We start from the raw sequence: 19,326 nt of genomic DNA, 5'->3' as shown, positions 1-19,326 counted from the left end.
TTTGAATTTGCAATAGAGCAGGTTACAGTGTCCTAGCAAACATTTACTGCTGTTCCAGGAGGTGATAATGACTGCCAGCAAGTTTATCTCTTTGATCCAAGGCAATCACAGATGATATGGAATATACAACACACATGCCAAACACTCTTTTAAGCCTCAGCAGCAGAAACAATTGATCCCTTCCATGTCACGAAAAAAAAAAAAAAAAAAAAAAAAAAACAAACAAACAAAAAAAAAAAAAAAACCAAAACACTGAAGGCAACAGAAGCATGGGCCTAGAGATGTAGAAGAGTAGGGTTAGATGGCATATTAGGAAAAAAATATTTCCTGTGAGGGTGGGCAGGGCCAGAGCAGCTGTGGCTGCCCCTGGATCCCTGGCAGTGCCCAAGGCCAGGCTGGACACTGGGGCTTGGAGCAGCCTGGGGCAGTGGAAGGTGCCCCTGCCCATGGAAAGAGGTGGAACTGGATAATTTTAAAGGTCCTTTCCAACCCAAAACATCCTGGGATTTTATATCTCACAGTAAAAGTCACCCATATTATTTGAATTTAAATATTGCTGTAAGTCTGCAGGGCAACATTGGGGGTTTATAGGTTGTTAGGCAGAAAAAAGCTGAATTTCTGAGGAGGACATGTTAGTGAAGAAAGCACTGTAGAACCTCTGGAGAACTGAACTCACTGGTCACACAGACATGGGATTTTAGGGGCACAGCAGTTACACTTCCTGCTCTTCTAGGTGAGGAAAATATATACTTTTTTGATAAATAAACGAAATTGCACCAGGAAAACACATATTGCACATATTCTCTTTCTAATTAAACATGTATGCAAAAATATCCAAATATTCCCTACTGATCTGAGCCAAGGAAGATTTTCCACAACAAGAATTTGAATTTTCTTGGGAAAGAACACTGGGAGTCTGAAAATATCCTACAGAACAAGAGGGAAAGACTTATGGCAAATGATAAAATAGCAAGTTGGTGAAAGGTATCTAATCAAATGCCCATAACTGTTTATGAGGTAATGTCTGTATTAACAATCAAAAGAAAGGGATAAAACAACACATCAGCCAGAGATAATGCACCCCAAAGTCAACTATGGGACACCAACAGGATTGGGGAAATAATCCAAAAGAGTCTTGAGGAGATAAGAACAAGGGTAGGAAATAACCAAGTAAAAATTCAGATTTAAAGAGGATGGGGCTTAGAACAAGTTGAAACATGAGATTTTCTAAAAAGGGAGGGAAGAGAGAGAGGAGGAGCAGGGAGAGTGAGAGAGGGAAGAAAAGAATTTTGGAACAGATGAAGCACATCACCAAGTCCAAGAGAATCATTTATCCCTGTCTGGGCTGCTGGAGCAGCAGCTCCTGGAAAATGCCTTTCAGCCCTACAAGGCATTACCAGGAGTGTAACAAAGTGGCCATTTATGACTCCATCTGTGACCAAACAAGCAGGACAGCTGAAAGGAGGGCTGGATGCAGAGCTGAGGGGTGAAGCTGCCTGATCCCCACCACCCAAAATGGACCTGAGCAGAACTGATGTGCTTGGCAACCTCCCCTCAGCTCCCCCTATAAATCTCCCTTTTTAGGAAGGTGAGGAGGAGCAAAGTCAGTGTGAAATTAAGGAGTTTGAATCCCTACTGAGTAGCTGAGTATGAGGAAATGCTTCACAACAACAAGCCATGGGGAATCATCCCTCAGGAAAGGTGAAAAACGACCCCTTGCTTGGGATATTTGTGGCCAGATGAAGGCAAATCCAAATGCAGTGTATATTAAACATACAGTAAGTCTGTAATCTCTGTAAGTAAGTAAGTAATGTCTGACTTGCTCAGAGATAATCCCCACACATCTTCAGCATTTGCTCTGCAGATCTGTGTGAGGATAGTCCAGGGCAGGTGGTTTCTGTACCAGTTTTCAAGGAAGAAGGACACAGTCCTTTAGAGAGTCCCAAGGCTGCTCCAGAGTCAGACTTCCTTGCACCCCTTCCCTTCAGTGATCTCAGTGAAGCCACACACAAAAATGACAGCCTTGGAGGCACAACACAGCACTGGACATTTGCGCTCACTGGGTTTTCAGAAACTGCTATGGAATAATTATTTTATTCCTTCTAAGAAACCAGGTTTTCATTCATTGTAGTATCAGGAACAGCTTCCAGATTTGATAACCCAAATCTGACAGATTCAGAGGCAACAACCTCAGTTACATGCCCAGAATAAATGAGGTTGTGCAGACACAGACCAGCTGAGCTTGGCTTGAAATGTTTGATGCCCTTGGAGAATTTTGGATTTGCTGGCCCCACATGCCAGGGTGGGCAGGACCTAAGGAAGAGGGGACAAATATTTTGGCAGTGGGCTTGAGAGACCTTTACAGGCTGAGATTTGGGAGCCCTCAGTGCCACTCCAGAGCAGAGCAATAGGAACAGGAGGATCTTCTTTCTCAGTGTCCCCAAAGCAGAACTGGTTTGGTTCCTATTCCAGATTGCGTTGTCCATCTTTCCCAACTTCTCCTCGTAGCTTCTCCCCACCCTCAGCTTTCCACCCTGGCTCTGCCTTCCAAAACCATCCATTTTATGATCTCTACCCACCACCAGTGGAAATGTCCAGACTTTTAAGTGTCTGGCAGACTGCAGAAATGAGATTTAAACACGTCTGACTCCATGTAACAAAGGGTTTGTGTAAAGCACATCTATCAGCCAGAGCTCTGGAAATGTATTTGGTACTCTTTAGTTTGCTCTTTCCTGCTTATGAAGAAGATAATTTTTGTTTAAAAATGGCCCCACTTAAGGAATTATCCATGCCATTAGTCCCTATAACAATAGAGATTAAAGTCTCTAGACCATCCCTATCAAAATAACATACTTTTCTTTGAACATGTCATTAACACTGTTTTCCATCTGGTTGTTGGCAGCAATCTTGGATTTGCTCCGAATTGCTGAAAGTTCATCAATTATAGCACACAGAAGCCATTATCTCTCTTTTCCTTTAGCAAGGAGGTATTTGCTCAGGCAGACAGAAGAGGTAGAGGTTCAAAAGCAAAGAAAAAAAATTAAAAGCAGGAAGAATTTACTCACTGGAACTCTATGGCAATCATTTGGTCACCATCCAGAATTTTAAGCTGCTGAGAAGTGAATCACAATTTCTGCCTAGGAGGGGACTGTAGAGTTCAAATCCAGTAGTGATTCTGGCATTATTACAGGTAACTGATGTGTGCTGACACAGGAGGGAAATGGAACAGCAAATCTGAATCCTGGCAGTGTGGGAGCTCTGAATGAGCACGGGAGGGGAGGGAGGAGTGTCACCCACATCCACATAAACTCTCTTTATAAAAAACTCATCCATGGCAAACTTTATTTTCTGAGGACACTGAGAGTAAGCTGTGGTGATCATCCAAACAAGATTTAGGGGCTCTAATCCAGCACAATGAGAAAGAAGAACAGTGAAACTCAAACTGTGGCTTTACCCTGTCAATACTACAACAGGGGAAGAGCTTTTAAAGTTTCACCAGAATAATGAATGAAGTCCAGAGTGAGAGGTAAGAGAAGGGGATGGAGTTACAACTGTTCAGCTTTGGGGGCTGCTGATATTAAAATCTTTTCACATCTCTCATGAAGCAGGCAGCAGTCATCCCTGAGCTGCCAGGCCCTGTGACCATGTTCACAGGGGTCTTAGGATGAGGGAAGAGATGAGGATCTGACTCCATGTTTCAGAAGGCTGATTTATTATTTTATTATGTATATTATATTAAAACTATACTAAAAGAACAGAAGAAAGGATTTCCTCAGAAGGCTAGCTAAGAATAGAACAGCAAAGAATGATAACAAAGTCTTGTGGCTCGGGCTCTCTGTCCAAGCCAGCTCACTGTGACTGGCTATTAATTACAAACATCCAACATGGGCCAATCCCAGATGCACCTGTTGCATTCCACAGCAGCAGACAATCATTGTTTATATTTTGTTCCTGAGGCCTCTCAGCTTCTCAGGAGGAAAAATCCTCAGGAAAGGATTTTTCATAAAAGATGTCTGTGACAGCTTTACCCTGTCAGTACTAAAACATGGGAAGAGCTTTTAAAGTTTCACCAGAATAATGAATGAAGTCCAAGTGAGAGGTAAGAGAAGGGGATGGAGCTGCAACTGCTCAGCTTTGGGAGCTGCTGATACTAAAACCTTTTCACATCCATCATGAAGCAGGCAGCAGTCATCCCTGAGCTGCCAGGCCCTGTGACCGTGTTCACAGGGGTCTTCTTAGGATAAGGGAAGAGACGAGGATCTGACTCCATGTTTCAGAAGGCTGATTTATTATTTTATGATATATATTACATTAAAACTATAGTAAAAGAATAGAAGAAAGGATGCCATCAGAAGGCTAGCTAAGAATAGAATAGGAAAGAATGATAACAAAGGTTTGTGGCTCAGACTCTCTGAGCCAGCTGACTGTGATTGTCCATTAATTAGAAACAACCAACATGGACCAATCACCTGTTGCATTCCACAGCAGCAGATAATCAATGTTTACATTTTGTTCCTGAGGCCTCTCAGCTTCTCAGGAGGAAAAATCCTAAGGAAAGGATTTTTCATAAAAGATGTCTGTGACAAGGCCCCAGTTTGCAGCCCAGGAAATGTCCAGGAGCTTGTTCACCTCCATGCCCTGGGGCTAAAGGCGCCTTCTCCCAGAGAGAGGCCACTGCAGGACTTCTGCCCATGGATTCATCACTCATTCATACCTGCAGGAGGGCTGGCTCATTGGTCAGGAGCAGATATTCCACATTTTCTGGAAGGGACAGGAGCATGTTATCACCTGGTGGCAGGCTGTGATCCAGCAGAACTCCATGCTGCACAAGGATCACCTCCTCACCCAGGCTGCACTGGGTCTCAGTTTACCTCACCTGGGGCTCTGGGCCAAGCTCTTTGTATCCTTGGCTTGGATTTCCATGCTCTCACTCCCAGCTGAGCTGCCCAAACATCACTTCATAAGCAGTGAAAGTGCTTTAGCCATGCAAAGAATCCACAAGGACCAGGCTTCTGGCTCAGGCAAGCCCCAAAAAGACGTGGGGGTAAAAGCCTGGCTTTATCCTCCTTATCCTAAAGGATGGTAAGAATAGTAAAAAGAAGAATGAGAAGGAGAAGGAGAAGAAGAAGATGATGATGATGAAGAAGATGAAGAAGATGAAGAAGACGAAGAAGATGAAGACGAAGAAGATGAAGATGAAGAAGATGAAGAAGATGACGAAGATGAAGAAGTTGTTGTTGTTATTCTGTTGTGCTTCCCTTCTTGTCCCCCTGCCTGTTCAGGCACAGACTGTATTGTGCATCCAAAACTCCCAGCATAACAAAATCTTGGATCCTATTTAGAGACTCTACAATTCCAGGAAAAATAACAGATTATATCAGACCCAGAATATACTCCTCAACAAATAATACCACTTAAAAAAAAATCAGATTTAACCATAACACAACAGATTAGGTACAGCCAGCAGCATCTCAACACTGCCACAATCTGAAATCCAATATTCTTTGCCCAGCAAAAGAGTTCTGAAGTCAGGTTTGTGAGACTTCCAGCAACAATATGGGATGCTTGGTGGAAATGTGGATTTGCCACCACAATCCAGGCAGAGAAGTGCTAAATTCAGGAGAATTCAATGAAAATCACACCCATTATCCCAGGATAGACATCATTACTGATAAATACAGTCTTTTTTTTTACCTACACAATGACTTGGATTCTCCTCTCCCAGTGAGGCCCAAAGGAACAGCAGTAACTTGTTTTCCTTAGAATTGGTTCCACAAAATCCCCTCACAGTGATGGCACAAGCTAATTAAAGTCAAACAAACATTTGACTTCTTTTGAAAGCAGAATTTAACCCTTAAAAAATACAAGGTTTATTTAAAGGTCAGTGTTTACAAAGCATAAATCCCTAAAAACAAAATATGCAAATGTCAGGCAGCATTCTGGAGTTTTTCTGTGACTGTGGTTGCAAGAACTGGAGTTTAATGGTAACAGAACAACAAAAATATCAGATGAAAGTGTGTGTAAATGACAGTCTTGCCTATACAAAGCCACAATTTTATCAGTGCAAGGAGGTTTATTTATTTCAATTCTCTTACAGGCACTCAATGTGTGAAAAATATCAGGTCAGAATTCCCCATCTCTTGTTGAACTGGAAATGAAAATCCAAAAACATCCATCCTTTTTCTTGTCCACATCAAATGTTTCTTTCCTTTGTGTTTGGACCAAACACAAGGTCATGACTCAGGTGAAATGACACATTAGGGAGCCACAGGGTCACCAGATCAATGTCAGATGCTTCATTCAAGCTGGAAAATGTAAAGCTTAATCTTTAGTATCTCTGGAATGAAGCTGCCCAAACAGAAGGAGGACACACACTTTGAGGCTTTCCAAACATTCCCAAAATTGGACAGGATCTGCCTGGGTGTAGAATGGGTAATCCTGGGTAAGAATCAAGCTCTTATCCCATTCAGGGATGGAGCACAGGAACATTGAGATTTGTTACATTTTCCTTCTGGTACCAGAAAAGGCTGATTTCAAACTAGAACATACAAAACTCACACGGTGCACATGAAATCCCCATTTCTGAAAAAAAAAGACATCTCTGAGTAGTCATCTTTACATGTTCTTGTATATTTTGCATTATTTTTCTGCACGTGTTCAGGCAGAAAACTGAAATCTTGCAATCTGCCGAATCTTTAAGAATCCAGACACTTCCCAGAAGGTGAATTTTCAAAGTTCCAGCTCTAAATGTGCATGGATGAGGCTGTGTCTGCTCGTAAAGAAACACGACCATGTGACAGAATACAGTCAATTAAACAAAACCTTATCAAGGATGATTGTAATGAACCCAGTTTGTCTCTTCTGCATCACAACAGCAATAAGAGATCACAGAATCATGAAATCATGGAGTGGTTTGGGTTGGAAGGAACCTTAAAGATCATCTTTTTGTACTCCCTGCCATGGCAGGTTCACCTCCCACTGTCCCAGGTGCTCTCAGCCCCAGTGTCCAACCTGGCCTTGGGCACTGCCAGGGATGCAGGGGCAGCCACAGCTGCTCTGGGAATTCCATTCCAGCCCCTGCCCACCCTGCCAGGGAAGGATTTTTTCCCAATATCTTCACCCAAATCTCCTCTGGCCCAGTTTGGAGCTGTTCCCCTTGTCCTGTCACTCCAGCTCCTGATGAATTGTCCCTCTCTGGATTCCCAGAGATTCCCTGTAGCCCCTTCAGACACTGGAGGGTGCTGTGAATGCTCCACAAAACCTTTTCTTCCCCAACCTGAAAAATCCCAACCCTCTCATCCGGTCTCCATAGGTGCTCCAGTCTCTCTTATCAACTTTGTGGCCTCCTCTGGACTTGTCTCCATGTCCTTCACACCAGAGCTGTGACCAGGGCAGACAGAAAAGCCCAGCACACCAAAGAGGCTTTCCCACATCCCCTGCACCCCTTTAATCCCTTTTTTATTTTAAAGAATGCAGCTATGTCCACTCTTAAAGCCGAAATGACCCGAGCATCCATGGCTGCTTTCCAAAGAATGTGTTTAGACCACAGCAGGCCCTAATGACATAAACAGAAATCAGAAGGATTTGAAGTGGAGTTGGCCAGCTTTCCTACCCCAAACACAGCATTAAAGTAATTGCCTTCCTCACACCCTTTTTCAATAAAACAGCAACTTTGGGGTGATGCTCTGCTGAGAACAGGCTCCTGCAATTCCCTTGAACACACCATTACAGGGATTTTTATGCAGCTCCCTTGCTGTAATAAGATACTTTCATAGCCAGCCTTGCCCTCTCCCACTAACTCCTGTGGTTACAAAAACCTTCTTTGGGCACCAGATTTGGCAGAAAGCATGGAACTGAGTTATTCTTTATGTTATTTCTGCTGCTGTGGGCATTTAAACAGCATGAAGAGGGATTAAATCCCCTTCAATGTTTTCAAGTCTTACTGGTTGTAACCCATGTTGAGGCAAAACTTCAATTTTTTGAGGGGAGGAGGATTTGTTTTTCTGCTCTTTCCATAAAAACAGGTGAAGACCAGAAGGCTGTGGAAGTGCTGGGTCTGGAAAACCTGGAGAGGGGGAAAGAACGAGCTCTCCCACTACTGCAACTCATCCTAGTAACTAAACACGACCCAAAAACAACAGAGGGATACAGAGAGAGGGATTCTTTCATTCACTGAGTTTTACAGAAAAAGGGAGTTTTTTAAAATAATATTTTATTTTTATTCTATGCTTCAGTTAAAAATAAGTTGTACAGTGGAGCTTTTTCTAGAGAGAGCTGCTGACTGGTAGATGGCAGCCAGCTGAGGAGAAACTCCATGAAAGAAGTTGCAGAAAATATAACTTAAAAAAAAAAAAAAAAAACAGACAGAAAGGCAGTCAGAAAGAATGAAAGAGTCCTTAAAAGTCACCCAGTGCCACCCCTGCCATGGCAGGGACACCTCCCACTGTCCCAGGCTGCTCCAGCCCCAGTGTCCAACCTGGCCTTGGGCACTGCCAGGGATCCAGGGGCAGCCACAGCTGCTCTGGGAATCCCATCCCAGCCCCTGCCCACCCTGCCAGGGAGGAATTTATCCCTTAGATCCAACCTAAATTTTCTTTCTCTCAGTCTGAATTAATTGCTACTTTTCCTATCACTCCAGTTCCTGATGAAACTTACGTGCAATACCCCAAAATTCCTTGTTCTCTGCAACAGCTGCATCTGCCATGTCTCACAGTTTCCATAAAGAAGTATAAGAAAACCACAGTAATAATATTAATAATAATAGTCATAATACAGTAAAAACAAACACTTCCTTCTGAAACACCAATGCAGGTTTTAAGGTGTTTTAAACATTGCAATGAATTTATGTAAGAGATGGTTGTTTGGATCTGAATTTTTGCTTAATGTTCCTTTTCCTTCTGCAGTTGAATTTAATGTTTGCCACTGGATGTCGTGGAGCAGAATCAGGGACATAGAAATCCAGGGTTTCTCAAGGAGGTGTATTTTATCAAACACACCAAACATTAAAGGATGATCAAGGAGGGTTAATTTTAGAAAAAGTTATCTTTAAAATATCAACGTGCTTCAGAGCATATCACACAGGTGTCAGCAACAAAGACTGCAGGGCTGACTCAGACAACAGCGCATAAATATTGAGGAATAAAAAAGCCCATGTTGGGCAGTAGCACAATTTGTAAACATGCAAGAAAAGCTGTGGTATGTGTACATATTCTCTAATTTTATGGCTCTCCAAACATCTGAGGACTCACAATAAACAGGAAACTAACCTTGATGTGAGCTGCTGGATCGGGGACAGTCTGAATCATGTCCTTTACCAGGCCAACGTGTTTACCAGGAGCTCAGATCCCAAGGCAGCTGCATAACCAGAGAAACAAAAGGCATATCATTACACTTTAAATGTTTATTTTCAATAGAAATCTCTTTTTATAGACTGATAAGCATCTTTCCTTCCCCAGACCTCCTCGAGGCTCAGCACAGCTGAAGCTCTAAGACAATTCTGCCTCCATAGGGTCTGCTGAGGATTTATTTCATGCAGGAGAAAACAACCCTGAAATTTTCATGGAAAAAATTATTTTTATTTGCAATGTACAGTTTTCCCAAAATAAGAACTTGGGACATGCTCTGCCCTGCCCAGCCCCATTATTCACCCAAGGTATCAGAGATTTCCACAAGCCATTCTTCCCAATTTAGAAGCATCCAGCAGGACTGGGGCAGATCTGCAGCTGATAGGAAAAAAAAAACAGCATTTCACTGAAGCTGTGCCCGTTTACAAGAGCTGCAAATCTGGTCCAGACCCTCAATTAACAGCACTTCAGAGCAGGGATGTTCTGGAATCCCTTATCCATGTCCAGTAATGGAGTGCAGAGGGGCTGGGGCAGGTGGGGTGCATTTGTCTGCATGTGCAGGGGGTGGAAAACCATTAAAGCTCTTTAAAATAACAACAGCTTTTAATGTAAATAATGTGGAGTACTACTCAGTAACTTGAACATCAAATAACTGCTAATAAATTGGGATAAATAAATCAAAAAATTATAAAATGTGGAAAAACGTGGGAACATGGACATGATTTAAAGTAATCTTGTCTTTTTCTCTGTTCTCCCTTAAAAACCTGGAAATTCTCATTTTTCACACAAGAGGTTTCCTTCTGCCCATGATCTTGAACTCATCTTTTAAAGCAGCAAGGCGCTATCAGGGAAACAGTCATTTTCCTCAGCATCAGTTTTTTTTTTTAAATTCCATTATCTGCTCTCACATTTACACTAACTTGAAAATCAAATTGCATTTTTACCTATTGATTTAGATAAATATTGCCTGGCTAACACTGAGCTGCAGCTTGTCCTGGAGACAGTGAAGTGAGGGGACCATCTATGAACTATTCAAGCCTAATTTGCATAAATTGCAATAAAAAGAGCAATTAAAGGCATCACCATTTAGATCTTTGCACATCTCCCCCTTACTACTTAAAGCAGCCAACTTTCCCCCTTCAAATCCACAAAAAAAGTGTAATTCATTTGAAGGCCTATTAAAGAAATGCCTAAACAAGCCAAATTCCCATTTTGTCCACTTTTCCCAGCTATCTGTGGGTGATCAAATGACATAATGACATCATGGTTTTAAAGGAAGATTTTTCTTTCCACAGAACTTCAAAAGGAAGAGACGCTTTTTCAGTAAAAGCAAAATTTCACCAGCAACTTTGTTCAGATTGAAGTCAGACAGAAACACCAACAGCACTGATGTGCTTTTAATTCCCTCCCTCCCTTCCCCAGTAAATCCATGCCTGCCACATCCTCACTGGATTTATGGGATTCATATTTTAAGCTTTTGAAGCATCACACAAGGATCTGGAAACTGAGAGGTTTCACGTAAAGTGGACAGAAAAGTGTTTTGAATCCAGTGTTAGATCATGTTCTCAGTGTTTTCATACTCCCAGCACTGCACCTCGCCCCCAGTTACAGAAGCCCACCCAGGAAAGGGGATTTGTGCCACATCCAGATTTATTTTGGTCTCTCTAAAGCCTTTGCTCAAATTCCAACAGCATCTAAGCTTAGAAAATACATCTTGAGCTCCATCTCCAAAAATGCCCTGCATCCCTCAAGCCAGATCTTTCTCTCACAGCTCAGTCTTGAAGCTCTCAGGGTTAAAGAGAAGTTGTTTGAGCTATTCCAGGCCTCTCATTTCACTTCTTTTCTCCAAAAAGATGGATCCTTTATGGAAGAGAAGATGACAGAGAACATTTGCAAACCAGTTGGCAATTCTGCACCACAAGGAACGGGAATCAAAGACAAGCAAATTTTGTCCAATATGAGTTGGAAAAATGAGTATGCAACTGTTCTGGACATTTGACTTTTCCCTTATGAACTTAAAAGTGAGAATTCTGCTTTAAACTCAACCTTTGGCAGTGTATTCTTCTTTCTCACCTGGATATTCCAGTCTTGCTACTCTAAAGTGGAACAAGTCTTTGTCTGCAAAATGCACAATTTTTATCTTTTCACCTCTGGAAATCATGGCTAGGAAACAATGAACAAAGGTGTGACAGCTTTCCTTGCTTGTTTCAAACAGAAACACAATTTTCATTTTTTCAGCTCCACTTTTACAGGCTGGAATTGGAAGCTTCCAGACATTTGGTACTAACTTGCTGAAGCAGATGGGATCTATTGCCAGACCCTCCTCCACCCCCAGCCCAAATTTCATGCTGGTCATGTCTGTGCTTGATGGTCTGTGACAGGCTCTGCTTGTGGCTACAGGGTTTGCCCTGCATCCCTGAATTAGCAGCACTCTAAGGAAAGAGCCAAAACTGACACTAAAACCTGGTTTAGCAAGACATCTCTCTCCAGGAAACTGAAACAAGGCTATTACAACACAAAGTTAAACACTTGCTTAACAGCTTTTCTGATTTAGGGTTATCCTGGAAGGATATCCTGGATATTCTGGTTATCCTGGATAACCCTCTGAGCAACCTGGGATAGTGGAAGGTGTCCCTGCACATGACAGGGCTGAGTTGATCCCCTCCAACCCAAACTATTCTGTGATTTTATAAAAGGATAAATTTGTAGTCACAGAGCAGGTTTTCTTCCTGGCATCCTGAGTCCAGACGAGCATTTACTAATCCAGCTTCAGCAGCACAGGTTTTTGGGACTGGTTTCCCTCCTCTGTCCCATCCAAAGTGTCACACAGAAGGATGGCATTAGTGAGAAGGCAGAAGATGTGAATTCCCCTCTGATGCTCAGGACAGATTAAAATACCAAGACAGGAACAAGTTCTTGCACAAAACCAGCCAGACCTGGGTGTGCCAGTGCTACCCCACACAGGAGGAGACAGATAAGCTCTGGGACCTGTCGTCTTTCTGAGCACACATTTGGGGAGTTATGTAAATACATCAAGAGTGGAGAATCATGTACACATCTAGAGCTCACCAGATGTGATTGCATTGCTCTTTTTTTTTCTACAGATGTATCAAGAGGATCAAACTTCTGATGGACACATATTGCCAACTTACTGAGGCTGAACATCCGCTTTATACAGGGGCTGATTGTGATGGTGTTCACAGGGGTCTCAGGTTGAGGGAAGAGACCAGGATCTCACTCCATGTTTCAGAAGGCTTGATTTATTATTTTATGATATATATTACATTAAAACTATAGTAAAAGAATAGAAGAAAGGATTTCATCAGAAGGCTGGCTAAGAATAGAATAGGAAGGAATGATAACAAAGGCAGCTGTCTCAGACTCTCTCTCCAAGCCGGCTGGACTGTGATTGGCCATTAATTAGAAACAACCAACATGAGACCAATCACAGATGCACCTGTTGCATTCCACAGCAGCAGACAATCATTGTCTACATTTTGTTCCTGAGGTCTCTCAGCTTCTCGAGGGAAAAATCCTAAGGAAAGGATTTTTCATAAAAGATGTCTGTGACAGCTGATTACAAACCTCTCTCATGCCTTTTCTCACCTCAGGTGCATTTTCAGTAACTTGTCATGCTGTGCTCACCTACAAACCCCAGCAGGTTCCTCCTGAAGTGTCTTGGACCCTGCACTAAAGGACTGCAGTGCAGCATGGCGGGGCAGTGAGTGAGGCAAAAGGGCTCCAGGCCAAGCTGTGGCAGTGTGACACCCATGGGGAGCAGAGGGGGCTACAGCAAACAGAACCTCGGCCTGTGCTGTTCTGTGCCAGGAATGAACGTGGCCCAAAGCACAATGAACAGGGTCACTGAGGCTGGAAAAGCCCTGCAAGGTCACTGAGGCCAAGCTGTGCCCCATGGGCACCTTGTCCCCAGCCCAGAGCACTCAGTGCCACCTCCAGGGGACACCTGCAGGGATGGGCACTGCAAAGCTCCCTGGGCAGCCCCTGCCAAGGCCTGAGCTCCCTTTCCATGGGCAAATTCCTGCTGCTGTCCCTGCTGAGCCTGCCCTGGTCCAGCCTGAGGCCGCTCCCTCTGCTCCTGTCCCTGTTCCCTGGCAGCAGTGCCTGACCCTGCTCTGGCTGCACCCTCCTGGCAGGAAGTTGTAGAGGCTCTCACGTGCCTCTTTTTACCCTCTTTAGCCTTTTTATCTCCAGGCTAAAAGTAATTGTCTGCACAGGTGTCCTGGGTTACAAGCTGTGGCTGGGTGTGTGTTCTATTTGCAATTTGTCAGAGCTGGGGCAGTTCTCTGCTGTTCCTGGGGCAGTTTTTCCTTTCTCTCTCCCACAGCCAACCCTCCCTGCAGGAGATCTCTGCTGTCCATGGCCACTGAGTGTCCCTGCAGGGCTGATCCAATCCCAGCATCCCATGGGGAGATGCTCCGCCCAGGGGAGGAGCCAAGCATTCCTGCCTGGATCCAATCTGGGCCTGGCACAGCACAGCAGCCTTTGCCCCCTGCATTGCCAGAGGAGCAGCTTTCTGCTGCCCTGCATGGCCAGAGGGAGCCCAGGCCCATCTGCAGCAGCCCTGGAGCTGCAGAGGAAAACTCCCCCCTTGTGCAGGATCCCTGCTGCAGCAGAGCCACAGCTGGCACTGCAGGAGGGCTGAGCCCCCCTGGGATGGGGCTGGGACACCGCCCTGACACACAGGGGGCAGGGCACGGTCTCACTCTGGCAGTGTTGCTTTGTATTTTTGTTTTATTTTTATTTTCTTCCCTAATAAAGAACTGTCATTCATACTCCCAAATCTTTGCGTGAGAGCCCCTTAATTTCAAAATTATAGTAATTCAGAGAGAGAGGGGTTTACATTTTCATTTCAGGGGAGGCTCCTGCCTTCCTTAGCAGACACCTGGCTTTTCAAACAAAGACAACAGGAAATAATACTCAGAATAGAACCACAGTTGTAGCCAATTCTGGCTGATGAACAATTCTGGCTGATGTTTAATCAACAGCAAACAAGGTGCTGGAGTGGCTGGGCCTGACCCCTGGTGCTCTGAAAGCAAGGACAGTATGAACTGGTGATCCAAGCACAGGCTGCCTGGGAGAACAGCTCTGCCTGCAGGCTCTCTCCAAGGAATCCTGTGTCCCTGCTGCCTGAGATGTGAATATCAGAGAGCAGAGCAGCTCTGAATGGCACTGACAGAATAATTAAACACAACCTCCCCCTTTCCTGTGACAAGCACCCAGCATTGGCACACACACACACAGGGGTGCACGCTCTGCTGTGGTGAATAACCACCCTGGCATCACACCAAATTTCTACCAGCATGACTCAGGATGTTTACCGTTACTCACAGGAGGTGAATCCCTGAGCAGCTATGCAGAATATCCCAAGTCAGTGCCAGCAGGACTCTCAGACCCCTTCACTGTCATGCAACTGGACTGGTCACATATTTTTAAAGAACTGATGTTTTTCAGCTGTTGGAAAATTTTGAGACGTCCCTTGCTGGATTGTTTTGTCAGGAAATCTCTTTTTGTGTGCCTGGGTCCCACCGGCACTGGTCAAACAGTGTGTGCCAGAGGGAAAGGCTGGGATATTCCAAAGGCTGAGCACTATAAACCTGCTCTCAGTGGTGTGCAGAAACAGCTTAAACTCCTGTTGCTGCAGGTTAGAGCTGTATTTTTTAGGTAGACAAATATGCTACATGTGATTTTCAGCATTTCTGAACCCCTAAAGTAATTCCAGTTATGATGGGAGCCCTCATGTTGTGATTTTAAGCCAAATTTGGGCTTCCTGCACTTTAGAAGCAGCCTACACATCCAAGGATACACTGAGAGAAAACCAAAGTGCACTCTTCCCCCTGTGCTGCTGCTTTATTCATACCACAGGGCTGCACTGAAATTATTACATTGCTATTAATTTTTTTAATGAAGTCCTTTAACCGGAATAAGATGTGAAATCTTCATCCACAGAAATAAACTGTTTGAACCAACCTAGAAACTCACCCACCCTGCCTTTCTTGATGTGGGCAAAACTCAGGAGCAGAAGATCCTTACAAGCCTACAATTTGGGAACTGCTAAGCAAACAAAATCACTTTCCTGCCCAGCATGGTGCTGTAAATTTGTGCTTTCCCTTCTCTAATATTTCCAGGTTTAGAAGGTGGTGCTGCAGCTCCTGCTGGCACCTGGGGCTTGCTGAGAAGCCAAGGGGTGCCCCAGGAGGGGCTGAGGCAGCCCCAGCCCCTCAGTGCCTGCAGGATTCCATGGATTTCTGGAGGAAATGGCTCCAAGTGCAGACTGCAGCCACAGAAATGTTTATAATTCATATTTGTAAAGCAGGTAAGTGTGAAACACCACAACTCTTCCACTGGCAGGGAGCTATGATACAGCAGAGCTGCATGACATGAGCTCAAAGCTTTCATGTTTAGCTTGTGGTTGGGTATAACCACTTCAATTTTTGGGGTTTTTTTTATTTCTTGTTTCTCTGTAACCTCTCAGTGTTTTAACAGCCTCAACAATAAAATCTTGAGGAAAGGTCTGCAGCATCAAGAAATGCTACTGCCGAGGCTGTTCATGTGCAGTCAGTATTTGCTGTTAGGGTAAGGTATGATTGCAGGTGAATGCCACAAATAAAACAGTAAAGGACAAGAAAACAAAAATACAAACAGAATTGTATTTGTTTGCCAAGCCATGAGGTTTCCTTGACTTTCCACAACTTTTCCATAACTTTTTGTACTCACCCTGACCTCGCAGGACAGAACCCACTGGATCTGCTGTGAACTGTCTGATGTGCTTAGTTCTCTAAGAGCAATTCAAACAGAAGTATAACTCACTGACCATTTTCTAATGGCATCCCCTGATAGTTTGGATGAGGAATTTTTTTTTATTATATGGCATTATTTGTTTAAAAAAAATACAGTGGGAGAAATAAAAGCTGAGTGGGGCTGGTCTCAATTCTGGCAGCAAAAAAAATTGCCAGATTTTTCACTTTCAAGAAACACTTCCAGAAATTAATCATGGAAGTATGGAACAGTTGGGGTTGAAAGGGACCTTAAAAATCATCAGTGCCACCCCTGCCATGGCAGGGACACCTTCCACTTTCCCAGGCTGCTCCAAGCCCCAGTGTCCAGCCTGGCCTTGGGCACTGCCAGGGATCCAGGGGCAGCCACAGCTGCTCTGGGCACTCTGTGCCAGGGCCTGCCCATCCTCACAGGGAGGAATTTTTTCCTGATATCCCATCTAACCCCACTCTCTGGCAGTGGGAGCCATTCCTTGTCCTTGTGAAAAGTGCCTCTGCAGCTCTCCTGGAGCTTTTTTAGGTGCTCTTAGGATTGTCCTGGAGTTTTCCTTTCTCCAAGCTGAACATCCCCAACTTTCTCAGTGTGTCTTCACAGCAGAGATTCTAAATCTCCTTCTTCTTTTTCTTCTGTAATTTTTTCTTTTATATTTTTTTCTGGAAATAAGGACAACTCCCCCACTCAGCCCTCCTCCTGCAAAGCCTCCCAAAGATTTGGTTCCATAGCCATGCTGACAAGTTCTCTCCCTCACACGAAGTTAATATTAATTTCTGTCACTCAGGTCACCATTGGTGGTCTAAGTGGCAGCAAACCCCATTTCTGAGGGGATTCCCTTCCAGATGGACTGCAGAGATTCCTGGTGGCCCTGGAGACCTCAGGACAAGGCAGGAGGGAGCAGTCCCAGCTCAGGACTGCAGGTAAGACCTGTCCCTGTTGAAGCAGCTGTGGGTTCAAGCTGACCGTGACACCACCACTGGAATATCACCCTAAGAAGTCAGAAACTGAGGGGGCACTGTCAGCACCTGCTGGAAAAGCACAGAGGGTGTTTTCCCAGGGTTTATCTGGCTCTGGACTCACAGCACTACTCCATGTCCCTAAATCTGTGGGGACAAAGGGATGCAGCAGTCTCAGAACATGTCTCTGCCATCTGTGGCCCTCCTGGAGTTCATCAGCACTGAACATGGATTTTCTCCTGAGTACATTTTTCAGTTCTCCTACAAAAACTCCCTCTCCTCCCATTTGAAGGATGGGGAAGGCACATTTCTGTGCTGCCACCCAAAAGTGTCTGTGCAGCTACTGCTTATCTCACATTCCAGCCCATGATCTCAGAGGAGGATACAGCCCTAAATTAGCTCATTTACAGTAGGAACTTTAAACTACAGCCAAAAATATCTGGTTTTATTAGTACTCCCTATATAGCACGCCTCTGACCAATAACTTGTTTTATTTATTTTTCTGGCGAATTACCATGTTCTTATTCAAAGCCATAATGAGGATTATATATCAATGTGGAATGCAGAGCAGCCATTCCTGAAACTCCCAACTGCATATAAAAGAGGTTGGAATTCCCCAAACACTATCTCTTCAGCCCAGGCCACTTACAAATGTGGTTAACATGAATGAAGTAATATCTTCAGAAAGGAAGGAGACTTTTGAGTCACGTCTGACACATTTAACTGCACCAAGCACTTTCCACAGCTCAAGGTTTTTGACTGTGTGTCTTAATTCCAGGCAGGGCTGTTTGATAATGATTACTCCCTGATGCTTATCCTGTTGCAGGATACTTGGGACACACACATGGGATGCCAAGGGGAGAGCTAAGGCAGGAATTCAAGACTTTGTGTCCTTCCAAGTGCAAAATCACAGAGGTCACCAGCAAAGTTCTGAGATCCAGTCAAGTTTCCCACCTTTCTTTCCTATGCTAGAGCTGCCCTGGCAGATTTCTGTGTTAAATTATTCAAACTCAGCTCAAACACCAGCTTAGCTGAAGGTGTGCACCAGTCAGCCCTAAAATCCATGGAGTAACCAGCACTGACTGCAGGTTGTAATTATGGACCTTGGTTCTCTACAGAAATACAATTTTGTAAAGAAAAATATTGCATTGTGGAAAAGCAGGATGACATCAGGAGAGATATACAGTGACAAAGAGCAGTTTCTAATTTACATTCAGTCCACTGGTTAAAGCCCAAGCGTGTTTCAAACATTTTAACTGGTGCTGCACTTAAAATCACATCTGAGGAAAGATACACAAACTGTTTGCAAAATAATGAATGACTAAATACCTCAAGGTAAGGAAAACTCATACTTCCTTTTGAAAGATAAAAGCAAATAAAAATGTTTTAGAAAGTGAAAAAACAAGATTCAATTCAATAATAACAAATTACAGATACTCTCATGGAATCATGGAATGGATGGGGCTAGGAGGGATCTGAAAAAATCATCCAGTGCCACCCCTGCCATGGCAGGGACACCTTCCACTGTCCCAGGCTGCTCCAAGCCCAATGTCCAGCCTGGCCTTGGGCACTGCCAGGGATGCAGGGGCAGCCACAGATGCTCTGGGAATTCCATCCCAGCCCCTCATTTCCATCACAGGGAACAATTCTTTCCCAATATTCAATAGAAGCCTTCCTTCTATCAGTGGGAGCCATTCCCTGTGTGCTGTCCCTGCATGCCCTGGCAATTGTCTCTCTCCAGCTTTCCTGGGGCTCCTCCAGGCCCTGCAAGGCCACCCTGAGCTCAGCCCAAAGCTTCTCCTGTGCAGGTGAGCAATGCCAGCTGTGCCAGCCTTTCCTGCCAGCAGAGCTGCTCCATCCCTCTGCCCATCCTGGAGCCTCCTCTGGGCTCTGCAGCAGCTCCAGCTCCTCCCTGGCTGGGGCAGCTCTGCAGGTGGGGTCTCTTATCTCCATCCCATGGTGGATGTTATCAGCTCCTTCAACCTTCCTTGGCTCGTGCTTCTTGGACTTTAGGGCCATTTTTAAAAGAAAGATTGCTGGATTGGCCAACACAGGCATTGTGCACTCACTTCTGGTTCCTGAATTTTCCAGACCAGGAAGGTTTCTCTGTGAACCCTTCCTGATGTCCAGAAGATTGGACTGGATCCTCTAGAGGCTCTCTAGCTGTCAGATACCTTTGCCTCTAGTTTTAATTTTGTTCACAGGAGATCTGTTTCTAATAATCTCATGGAAAATGG

At 44.3% G+C, this 19,326-nt stretch overlaps 1 protein-coding gene across 3 annotated transcripts in view; it reads right to left on the bottom strand.

Annotated features, from left to right (window-relative positions):
• The window catches only part of ERG (ETS transcription factor ERG), a 149,081-nt gene that overhangs the window by 97,950 nt on the left and 31,805 nt on the right, over positions 1-19,326 (bottom strand). For all 3 annotated transcript variants that reach the window (XM_059493843.1, XM_059493846.1, XM_059493847.1), the window contains exon 2: positions 9,267-9,354. In XM_059493843.1, the coding sequence (XP_059349826.1) occupies positions 9,267-9,305 (39 nt within the window). In that variant the 5' untranslated portion in view covers positions 9,306-9,354. The remainder of the gene's footprint in view (positions 1-9,266; positions 9,355-19,326) is intronic.

This window comes from Ammospiza nelsoni, chromosome 2, assembly GCF_027579445.1.
Source record: "Ammospiza nelsoni isolate bAmmNel1 chromosome 2, bAmmNel1.pri, whole genome shotgun sequence".
Classification (NCBI taxonomy): domain Eukaryota; kingdom Metazoa; phylum Chordata; class Aves; order Passeriformes; family Passerellidae; genus Ammospiza; species Ammospiza nelsoni.
Note: the sequence above shows the minus strand (reverse complement) of the source record. Positions and strands in the feature narration are given on the sequence as shown.